Consider the following 11430-nt stretch of genomic DNA (forward strand, 5'->3'; position numbering starts at 1 on the left):
AAAAAAAAAATTGTGATTTTTTTTTTTATTGGTTGAACAAACTTTGAAATTACAACATAAAACCACTTCTTCATCCAGCATGGGAAGTCCAGAGGGTGACAGGGAGGACCAGAGCTTTGCCCTGGTGAGGGTTCCGTCGCCACCTGGTCCCCTCTCCACCTGCCCCTCAGACCCCTGAGGCCACGGGCAGGGTAACACTGATGGGGAAGGTGCCTCAGGGCTGCTTTGGGAGAGCGGAGGGGGAAGCCGGGGTCAAGCAACGTTGGCAGGCTGGCTCCTGGCCATGGCTGGGCCAGTATGAAGCATCTGCTCACCTTCCCAGGCACCTGGCTGGGGGCAAGTGGGAGGGAGGAGTGGAGAAAATGGATGCTGAGCTGCACTTCAGTACCACTGTCCCTGAGGGCACAGCAGTAAGATTAGAAGTAAACAAATACAGACTTCAAGGAAGAAGGCTGATTTACCCGCCGTAGGGCCTGGGAGCTGGGCTTGTCCAGGGTTGAGCTGAGCTTGATAGCTTGCAAAGTCCTGGTGTGAGGCCAATAGCCTCCAGATGCAGGAGGGGTGGGAGAAGCTGGGAGGGCCGCTCCTTGGAGGAGCTACCCAGGGGATTCTGGCAGAGTGTGGGTGGGATAACCGGGCGACCTCCCCCCTTCCCCCCACTTTTTTTTGGTATTAGCCAGAGCAAGAATTGGGATGCTCAGGGTACCCTCTACTGGTGGTTTCTGGGAATGACCACATTACACAGCATCCAAACTGTACCCAAAAGGACCAGGAGAGGATCCGACCCCTATAGGATACGCTTCTTGCCAGGCTGGAAGGTGACGAGCGCCTCCTAGTGGGAGGCCGAGAGAACGCTGCTGGCTCTTTTGCTTCTGCTGCTCTGCAGAGGGGCTGGGACTTGGACGGACCCTGTGGTTCACTTCAAAGGCATGGAGAAGAACTTGTTCCCGGACTTGCAGCGGACCTGCTCAGCGAGCACTCGCAGCAGCACCTCCGCATCTTCAAACTCATCCACGATCTCCTACCGCCCACAGCAGGGGAGGAAAGTAACAGTGAAGGGCCTCCCTGGAGCACAGGGCACTGCAAACAGAATCAGCCTCTCCGACTCCTGCAGGAGCCCAGGGCCATGTGGGCTGGCGGCCCCAAAATCTGGAGAGTTGGCTTTATCATCCAGACTGTGAGCCAGGGCATGGATGCTCAGAGACCTGGGTTACATGCACCTGCAAGCTAGAGCAGGGCCTTGATCAGAGGGACCCAGGAACCAGGGCTCTTTGCTGCTTCTAGTATTTAGGCCAAGTGCAAGGTGGCTCTGTGGTGACCCACGGGCCATCTCTGGCCTTCACACGTTCTGTGTGGCTTGCAAAACATGGTTATTGGAGGGTCACACAGTGAGGCATCACTTCTGGCTTTTCTTGGGAACCAGGAGTGGTGGTGACACTGAGCCCACACTCCCGCATGGCACACACATGGTTGCTTCTCCTCCAAGGGCATGGGTGGAAAATTTCTCACCTTCCCATCCAAGTACTTGGGCTCCTTTTGGCCAGCACAGCCCACTCACTTCCAAGCCCTGAGCCCCTGGGTGAGAGGCTGGGCCTGCAGCCTCTTCATGTGCACGTAGCTTTCCAGAGAGCTCATGAGCTGATCTCCTAGGTCTGGGTGGGGCCAGGCTTGGTTGTGTGAAGGAGCTTCCTGGTGCGGCAGCTGCTGCCAGCCCAGCGCCCAGTCTGAGGAGCAGGGCCTGTGTCGGCATGGCCTGCCAGGTTGCAGGGTATCCAGGCATTAGGATGTGGGTGCCTGGCCCTTCCCCCTCCAACATTCACACCATGGCTTCTAGGGCTCAGGGCCCCCCTTGCTCCCACTTACCTGCAGTTCTTGCAGGCACTGCCCTTCCAGCTGCACGCGGGCATCACCCACACACCAGGCCAGACTGATGTGGAAAGAAGGGTCCTGAGGAGGAAGAGTGGGGATGTGGTGACCGCGCATGCTCAGGTAGGCCCAGCTTTCATTGCAGGTCTCCAACCCTGAGTCTGCCCCAGCCTGCATGTACAAGCCTGGACTCTTAGAGCTGAGTGCAGACAGAGCCGGGGCCAGTTCCTGCAGAGGACAGAACTCTGCCTCCTGTCTCAGTTTGCTAGCTAAAGTCCTAGCCTGCTCTGAAAAGGCATTAGGAGGCAGTGTCTTGCCAGGTAACTGGGGTTCAAGGAGGTCATGAAGACGGGGTTCTCTGATGGGCCCACACTACCCTCGTGGGAGAATTGGATGAAGCTCCTGGTTTTAGCCTGGCTGTTGTAGCCGTCTGGGGAGTGAATCAGCAGAAGATATCGCTCCGTGTCTTCTCTCTACAGAACTCTTTCAAAATAAATAAACAAATTTTAAACAGAAAGAATTGTCAAACAGGAGCTGGTCTTGTAGCATAGCATGCTAAGCTGCTCCTTGGGATGCCAAGTTTTCATATCCTAGTGCCAGTTTGAGTCCTGGATGCTGCTTCTCATCCAGCCCCCTGCTAATACGCCTGGGAAGGCCATGGAGGATGGCCCGAGTATATGGGACCCTGCCAGTTATGTGGGAGACCTGTATGAAATTACAGACTTCGGGCTGGCCCAGCCCAGCCATGGTGGGCATGTGGAGAATGGCCCAACAGCTGGAAAGTCTCTCTCTCTCTCCCCATGACTCTCTTGCTCTCACTCTTTCAATCAATCAATCTTAAAATCAAATAAACCAGTGACCCTTTATGGTCAGTAGTGCAGGGCACGGGCGCTGAGCAAGGTGTAGTGAGGCTACAGCCTCCCAAGAGGGTTGATTTGATGAGAAACATTGAGGACAGCAAGCTCTTGTGGGATATCAAACACACAGAGAGGAACACTTTCCCTGCAGCACGGTAAGATGCAGCCCAGGGCTCTGGGAGGTGCTGGTTTTCAGGTATGGTGGCAGCAGCCACACCGTACACCTTCCCCTCCAAGGGTTGGGCACGTTGTATGGACTGGCTCTGGGGATCCTGCATGGGGCAAGTTCTGCAGGGTTTCCGGGTGTGTCTCTTGCAGGCTGACCTGAATCCAGGGCCAGCTGAGCTTACAGAGCCAAACCTGCCATTACCTGATAGAAGGTGGTGAGGTCAAACTCCTCCAGGACTCTGTCCACCTCGGATACCAGGTGCAGGAGCTGGGTGTGGCCTGAGGTGACCTCAAGCCCTACAAAGGTCCTGAGAAGATGTACAGACAGAGGAGTCTAAGGGGTGGCCTCCAGGAACAGCGGCCGCCTGCATACCCAAAGCCATGAAGCCTGAGCCAAGGGTGTCCCATCTCCCTAGGGAGTTCCTCTCCTCTTCCTCCTGTCTTTAAACTTTCCTTCCCTAGCTCCAACCCATGTGCCTCCTGTCTCCAGGTCTACTGACTCCTAGGCCACGTCTCTGGGTCTTCAGGCTCCTGGCAGCAGCCAGGCCAGGGCCCTGTTGGAGGACTCAGTTCTTGGCACCCCCTCCTTTGCTACAACGCTCAGCCATTCCCTCTCCTCTTCAAACCCCTCCTCTGAGCCACGTGTTCAGCCAGCCTCCTTCTTGCTGAAACTTCTCATCTACCTCATGTTTCTGTTTCCCCAGCCCTCTGCCACAAGTGTTTTGGTTGAAGCTGCCAACGAGCCCCACGATGTTCTCCCCCCACCCCAACACACTTCCCTCCTTTTTTTTCTCTTGGCATCTCTGACTCCTGACCTGCGCCCCACTGTACCACCCAGGCCATGAGGCCAGCAGTTCTGCCTCCAGCTGATGTCTCCCTTGTCCATACCCTGTTGCAAAAGTGACACTTTCCCTTAGGGCTCTAACTGGCAGCAAAACTGAATGAGTACAAAGTAGAATTTCTGATTTACTACTGTGGGAAATGGGGCTGATTCTTCAAATCCCAAACTCAGGGATTAACTTGGATTCTTCCCCTGACTTCACACAAATCTAGCTGCTGGGAACTTCAGTGGACGCGGGATATATCAAATGCTGTTTACCATTAACCCGGTCTGGACCACCAGGTCACTGTATCCTGCACCTGGCTCATGCTGCCTGATCCTCTCTGGTCTCCATGTCCCGCCTGTTCCCTTCCATCTCTCTGTAGGTCCAACAGCCATGGGACAGGCTGACAGTCACCAGTTCCCATCACAATACACCTCTGTCGCAACCCCTCCAGCAGCTCCCACCTCGCTGGGATTCCAAAGTCCTTATTTGAACTTGGCGGCCCTGCAGGAGCTAACACTGCTTCCCCACTTGCTCCCTCATGGGCTCAGTGGGTTCCACCTCACTGGCCTCCTTGATGACCCCAAGCTCTTGGCTGCACTGGAGTCATCTCCTTTGTTGTGCCTACCACGGTGGTTTTTCCCACAGCTGGCTCCTTGCCATGTGCAGGTTGGCATCCCCCAGGCACCTTCCCGGCAATGCATGCTGACAACCCACCATATCACATATAAACCCACCACATCACTTTGTCACTGTTAACACCCTGCCTACTCGCTCAGGATCTGTCTCCTGCACACAGTGTAAGATCCCGGTGAGTGAGAGCTGTGTGCACCTTGTCACCGGCCTATCTTTGGCAGCAAGTGCTGGATACAGTGTAGCTGCTACTAGCAACTGTGTCTAGCACAGACCCCTTGGAGGAGTTCAGACAGGATGTTGCTTAGAAAGCCTGTTGGACCAGGGCGCTGGCTTTGAGGACCTGACAATAGAAACTTCTTTACGTATTCCTCTGACACTCCAATGTGTGTGTCTTCTCCAAACTATCGGGTGTCAGAGAGCGTCACATGGGCCTGACAGATAACCTAGGGTGATGCATGCCACCAAGGGGCTGACCCCAGCTAAGCAGAGTGAGGACAGCAGCCAGGCCTTAGAGCTATGACAGGCTCAGTGTAACAGGGCTGCTGACTCTCTGAGGCCCTTTTCTCTGCACTATGAGGGCTCCCCCACTTCGGTGCCTCCCACTCCTGTTATTCCCCACCCTCACCCCAGTTAGTTCTCTTAATGAAGGACTCAGGCTTGGGAATAGCTGCCTTGAGTTGTTTCAAAACAAACAGATAACTGGGATAAACAAGCCAAGAAACAAAGTGCCTCTTAACCTCTGCCCTGAGGAATCTTCTGGAAGGATGGGGGAACTTACCTGGTTTTCTCTTGATTGGTATAAATCTTTACTTGGTTGGCAGTAAAGAAGAATCTGAAATGTGTAAGAGTTATCTCTGGTCAGGAAGAGCAAGAAAACGAATCAGAAAGACATGGCTTGTATCGATGGCACAATGATAATATAATCAACCCGTACTATCATCACCTATTAATCCAGGTAGTAAATTGAACCTTAAAACAGAGCGAACAAGCCTTTCACATCACCCTGTTCAGGTAATACCAGCACCATTCAGAAGCCAGCAGCAATCCTACACTAACAGTTCATTCAATAAACAACTGGAAACGTCAATCTTTGCTGAGAAAGTCTTGTTCATTGTGTAAGCGATAATAGATCATTTTGTGTCCAATTCATTCCTTTCTAATGAAAAAATGTCCAAGCAACAAGGTCAATTCTCATGTGCCAGGGACGGAGCTCAGAGCTTTGCACATGGCAGCCTGCAGAGTGCCCCGGCATCCATGAGGCAGGCACCTGAATATGCCCATTTGAGATAAGGAAACTGACACTTGGTGAGGCTGACTTGGGTGAACCAGGATTTGGGACTCAAGGCTGCCTGAGCCCACCGCCCTTGCTTCTACCTATACTTAATGAAGAGAAGTGGGTTCTGTGGCTGTACAGTTGGGGCAGAGGGGCAGGTCTCTGGCACAGTGGCTGAGATGCCACATGGGTGCTCACTCTCATGTCAGGGTACCTGGGCATCTCAGCTTTTGGTAATAGCTTCTTTAAAAAAAAAAAAGATTTATTTATTTTTATTGGAAAGGCAGATATACGGAGAAGAGGAGAGACAGAGAGGACGATCTTCTGTCCGATGGTTCACTCCCCTAGCGGCTGCAACAGCTGGAGCTGAGCCAATCCGAAGCCAGGAGCTCTTCTGGGTCTCCCAAGCGGGTGCAGGGTCCCAAGGCTTTAGGCAGTCCTCGACTGCTTTCCCAGGCCACAAGCAGGGAGCTGGATGGGAAGTGGAGCAGCCGGGATTAGAACCGGCGACCATATGGGATGCCGGCATGTGCAAGGCAAGGACTTTAACCACTATGCTATCGTGCCGGGCCCCTGGTAGCAGCTTCTTGCACAAAGTAGACCCTGGGGAGACAGTAGGTGACAGCTCAAGGGGCCAAGTCTCTTCCCTCTGCATGGGAGACCCGGACTGTGTTCCTAGTCTCACCTTCAGCTTTGCTCAGTTATGGCTACTGACACTTGCCCACGTGCCGCCTTCAGATCTGCTACAGGCTGAGCCAGGTAAGTGCTGTGTGTTCCAGGACCATAGATACCCCAGAGGGATCACTGTCCTTGGTAGCTCCCTCCGCCAAAGGTCTTCCACAGCCTGCAGGTCCAGGGGAACCCACGGTTCTACTACAGAGGACTTGGGCCCAGTGTCAACCAGGACATGGGGCAGGAAGCACTACCCCTGCAGGGTGGGGTTAGCCCCATCCCCTGAGAGGGTGCCAACCCTGGGGCCCTGGATGAACAAGGGAACAAGCCACATGGGACTAACAGTTCTCCTAAGGGCCTTTGGACAGAGTTCCCAGAGGTCCTGGCAAGGCACTTGCAGGCAGGAAAGCCCCAAGTCGTGGCTTCCCACCAGGTTCAAGTTCACTCCTAGTGCACTCAGGCCTGATACAGGGAGCCTGTCAATCTTTCTTTCTTTTTCTCAATTTTCATTTATTTGAAAGGCAGAAAGAGAAACAGCCAGCCAGAGGAACATCCACCTGTGAATTCATTCCCCAGGGAATCCCCCAATAGCAGCAGCTGGGCTGGAAGCGGGGACCCCAGTCTGCTCTCCCATGTGGGGGACAGGGACCCACACAGTTGTGTCACCACTGCTGCCTTGCAGGGTGTGCATTAGCAGGGAGCTAGGAGTGAGATGCAGAGCCAGGCACTCCAACCTGGGAGGTGGGTGTTCCTGGGGCTTTTTAACAATCATGCCAAGTACCATGCTCCATCAGGTATCTTTCTTTTTCTTCATCAGGTATCTTGGGTTAAGTGACACTGCTGCTGGTCCAACTGTCACTGTTAAGGAGGCTGGCTCTAGCAGGAGCAGGGCCCAGGTCTTCACCTGGCACATGTACCTCAGAGCGGGCTTCTGCCTTCCTCACATGGAGGAAGGCTTTGCAGGTGAACACGCTAGAAAACTGCCACCCAGATGGTGGCTTCTGGAAGGGACAGCTCCCCAGTGGACCCTGAGGGCTCCAAGGAGGATGTTCCAGGCCTGCCTTGTCCCTGCTTAGTCATTCCACAGCAATTCCCTCTCCCCCATGCCTACGGTGAGCATAGCACTTGGAAGAAGGCTATACAGTAACTCACAGACCAACAGGTGTGGCCTGCAGGAGCCCAGGTCCTGGAAGGTGCAAGGGTCTGGGAAATGACTGGAATTGGGGAGGCACCATTAACCCGCAGGAACCATGGTCCTGGACATGGAGGGCTTCCGGGGGAGATGCCGCCCACCCAGGAGAGTCACACTGAACGCACAAGGCTTGGTCCGGTCAGACCCAGCAGGAAAGCTGTTTGTGGTCCGAGAGGAAGGATGGGACAATGGTGGGCAAGACAAAGTAGCAGGGGTTCCAGTTCTGACCTTCCCCAAGGACCATGTGGAGGGCATACATGGTCTCATTTCACCCTCCCAAGTTCTCGGGCAGCTACCACTCTACCATGATCTGTGTGTGCACACAGGTCACTAAGATGCACAGGCGTTGGCCTGCCTGGGCTCCTGACTGGAGGCACTAATGCCCATGTGATGTGCTGGCAGCAGAGAGCCTTGGAGAATCTTTTGCTTCAAGACTGGGACTTGGACTGATGCCGGGTCCCGACAATGCAGAGCTCCTGGGGGGAGTTTTCTGACTGATAGCATCTTTTGTCTTATCAGAGGCAATTCTGGAACTTTCAGCCTCATCCCCACTGCCATCCTGTAAGAGCCTACATGGTCACCCCAGGAGGACAGGCCCACTTATTGAGGTGACACACCCCACAGTAATGCTCAGAGGGGAGTGCGGGGAGTTGGGTGGTTCCAGGGCAGAGCAAGGGCGGGAGGTACTCACTGCTGGCAGCAGGCCAAGCGCTCCTTCAGCGCCTGCACAAACGGGAGGATCCAGTGGTGGCGCAGGACTACACTCTGGGACAGGCTCAGGTGGAAGGCTTCCATGGCCACCAGCCATGGCACATGCACCTGCGCATGGCGCAGCAATGTATCCAGCAGATCCAGAAATGCCTCTCCGGCCTCATCTGCAGGGAACAGTGGACAGGGCGGCCATTGTTAGCTACAGTGTCGTGGGTGAAGGAATCCCAAAAGGCAGAGAGAAACTCTTCTCATTCTGGGCTTAAGTAGAAAACCACCTGTGAATACACCTATGTATTCTAGTATTTATTTATCTTTAATTGGCACATACTAGTTGTATACATTTATGGTATCTCCATGCATGTGTAATGATCAGATCGGGGTAACCAGCACAGCCATCACTCCAATATTTCCTTTTTCTTTGCATTCAGATTCTTTCTTCTAGCTAGTTGGCAATATGGAAGAAATCAGTCTGCATGTTGGGTGTGGTAGTTAAGATGCTGCCTGGCACATCTGCATCCCATGGTAGAGACCCTCGGGTGCAGGTCCTCACTCTGTCTCAGACTCCAGCTTCCTGCTTATGTGAGGCTACAATGCAGTATGCATCTCTACTTCCAGACTAAAGATGGACTCCCAATGAAACTGCTTACTATATGACAATAGGACGATGGACTCTCTGCCATTGTCCACGCACACAATAATGGACATATGAGTGTGTGTGAAGAACTATACTTTAGTAATGATATAGAGGAACTCAGTGAGGGGGGGATTAGGGAGAGGATAAGGGAAATCCCAGGGGCGTATGGAACTGTATCATAAAATAGTAAAAGATTAAAAAAACCCACAAATTATACAAAAAAAAAATAGCATGCCATGTTCTTTCGAGTTAATCTTCCTAGGAAAGAGATGTTATTATTATTATCCTCATTTTAGATGCAAGGACCCTGTCTACTCTTATAAAGCATTGGACATAGTGGAGTGAACCACCCTTTGAAGCCTAGGCAATCTGTTCATCAGGATGGAGGTGGGACCCGAATCCCCTGGCCCTCTTGGACAGCAAATGCCACCTGCACCCTGGGATGGCCCTGACATCTTCCCCATAAGCTCCTGAGCTGGGGGAGAGGCGCAGTATTATACTTAAGGTTTCAGGACATCAATTTTAAGATGATGTCCTGAAGCCAAGAGTTGGGAGAGAAATTTCCAGCTCTCAAACCTTGCTTTCTTGGTTGAGTCAATCTCTTTGCCATCACCAGTGGCACAGGTTTCTGGTTTCCTTCTCCCAGTCACGCCTGCCTTGATTCCTTCCCCACAACACCGCTCCCCCCCCCACCCCCCCACTTTCTACACCGCACTCACAGGGGATGTAGACGTGGGTGGCCCAGTTACCCCGCTCGTGAGGGAAGCTACGGATTCGCCCGCCGTGCTTTGCCCGATCGTCCTGAGGCCCCTCCTCGGTGCCTGGGAACATGTTCAGCACGCTCTCTGGCACTGGGAATCTCTCCTTGGGAAGGGGGCTCCGGCCGCTGCAGGAAGAAAAACAAAGTGAACCTCCTGCCTTGATCGTAGGAATCCCCGACACGGGGTGGAGACGCCCAGCCAGCCGCTGGAGGCAGCTAAGTCTCACTGGGGACTTGCAGCGATTCTGGGAGGCAGAAGTCACTGTGCTCCTGGCCCCCACAGAGGATAGCCGGGCAGGACGCAATGTGTGGCTGCCGGCCACCTTTCCCGGCTGGACAGGACTGTGCTGGAGGGGCGATTCAGGCTCTAGGCCTCATTTTCTTCTTCCTTAAAGTGCATTTCTACCTGATGGAGTCACTGAAAGTTCAACTCTCCTAAAGCACTCGGCAAGCAAGCCTTCAGGACCACGAAGGGAAAGACGGATGCACTGGTGGATGCTCAGTGTGCACTGACTGCATGAATGGAAAACATCTCCAAACGCTCCAGCTATTATTACGATTCTCATTGGGTTCAGATGATTCAGTCGCGCGTTTTAGGAGACTGAGTGAGCCAGCGGCAGAGGCGGGGACCCGAACCTCCCAACCGTGCCCTTCCATTCCCGGAAACCGCCCCCCATGCTCCTCCCCGACTCGCTTGGGTCGGGTGGGCTCTAGCGAATCCGCACCCTAACTTTAAAGAAGACTTCCTCGTTCCTCACCATCGGCGGCCGCCGGCCCCGGGGCTGGCCGGCGGCGCGGCGTCGGCTTCGACTTCATCTTCCGAGCCGCTGCTGCTGTAGCCCACCAAGGGCGCCGCGCTCATGGGGCCGCGCTCGGCCAGCTGGAGACCGTCCGCGCGCAACCTCACCTGCCTCCTGCAGTTCCGCGGCGCCGGAAGTTCCCTGGGGGGCGGGACCTGAGACGGCCCCGCCCAGGGGGGGCGGAGCCACGCTGCGGGACCTGGAGGTGTTGTGGAGGCGAAGCCTCAGTGTCCCGGTTCTCCCGGCTGCGCGCGGGGTGTTACTTTCCGGCTCCCGGAGTCACCCCATTCTCTCCCTGAGTCTGTGTAAGTCCATCTCACACATCCAAGAGTGTCCTTTCCAAACCTGCCCAGAGTCCGCGTCCCGGGGGTCAAGTTGAGTTGGTGAGAAGGTCAATCCCACAAGGCCAGAAGGGCTTACAGAGGTGACAGGTGCAGCGGTCCGGCCAGGGGCGAACCCCCGTCCCCCACCGGAGCCGCTTGGTCGGCGAGCCGGGCGCCGGCCCTCAGTCAGCCGCTGCGCTCGGGCCCCTGGACTCCAGTGTGCGACCCGTCCGGGCAGAGGGGTCCCCGGCAGGGGGCAGCCTCGCTCCGCGCCGCCCGCTCCTCCCGCCGCCGCCGCCGCCGCCGCCGCCCGGACGGCCGCTCCTCCTCCGGCCCCGCCTCCCTGGCCCCCGCGCCGCCCGCTCGTCCGCCGGTCTCCGCAAGGCCGTCCGCCCGTCCGCCCGCCCTCCGTTCCCGGCGCTCCTCCGCCTCGGCCCCGCTACCCCGGCCGCACGGTCGCCTTTTCCGTTCGGCCCACCCCCCCCTCGCTCCCCAACCCCTGCGTCCCGGGCCGGCAAGCAGCCGCTACGCGAGGCCGGGGATTGGTAGCGCTCGTAGGCCGCGCCGCCGCTGATGGAGCCGGAATAAAGGGGTGGCCGAGAGAGCAGCTGGTCGCCGCCCGCCCCGCGCCCGGCCCCCACCCCCCGCCGGCGGCCTGGAGCAGGTGAGCGGTGTGGCGCCCGGGGGCCGCGACTGGGGGCCACTCCCGCGCCC

At 55.6% G+C, this 11430-nt stretch overlaps 2 protein-coding genes across 4 annotated transcripts in view; both read right to left on the bottom strand.

The window, feature by feature from the left end:
- Nucleotides 1-10896, bottom strand: USB1 (U6 snRNA biogenesis phosphodiesterase 1). 3 transcript variants are annotated; one of them, XM_040982625.1, is made up of 7 exons: nucleotides 10352-10894; nucleotides 9553-9719; nucleotides 8180-8363; nucleotides 5130-5183; nucleotides 3094-3199; nucleotides 1864-1947; nucleotides 1-1021 (listed from the first exon to the last, which is right to left on the bottom strand). In XM_040982625.1, the coding sequence occupies exons 1-7, from the start codon at nucleotides 10453-10455 to the stop codon at nucleotides 917-919; spliced, it is 804 nt and encodes a 267-aa protein (XP_040838559.1). In that variant the 5' UTR covers nucleotides 10456-10894; the 3' UTR covers nucleotides 1-916. The 3 variants fall into 3 exon arrangements, with proteins under 3 accessions (XP_040838559.1, XP_040838562.1, XP_040838561.1); XM_040982628.1 differs by lacking the exon at nucleotides 3094-3199 and having other exon boundaries at nucleotides 10352-10896; XM_040982627.1 differs by lacking the exon at nucleotides 5130-5183 and having other exon boundaries at nucleotides 10352-10895.
- LOC121158049 (testis, prostate and placenta expressed) overlaps nucleotides 3540-11430 on the bottom strand; it is a 27129-nt gene continuing 19238 nt past the window's right edge. The window contains exons 8-9 of the mRNA XM_040982630.1: nucleotides 8762-8766; nucleotides 3540-3552 (exon numbers count right to left, since the gene is read on the bottom strand). The gene's annotated coding sequence lies outside the window, so the exon portion shown is untranslated. The remainder of the gene's footprint in view (nucleotides 3553-8761; nucleotides 8767-11430) is intronic.

This window comes from Ochotona curzoniae, unplaced genomic scaffold, assembly GCF_017591425.1.
Source record: "Ochotona curzoniae isolate NIBS_2020 unplaced genomic scaffold, NIBS_Ocur_1.0 contig_3622, whole genome shotgun sequence".
Taxonomy (NCBI): domain Eukaryota; kingdom Metazoa; phylum Chordata; class Mammalia; order Lagomorpha; family Ochotonidae; genus Ochotona; species Ochotona curzoniae.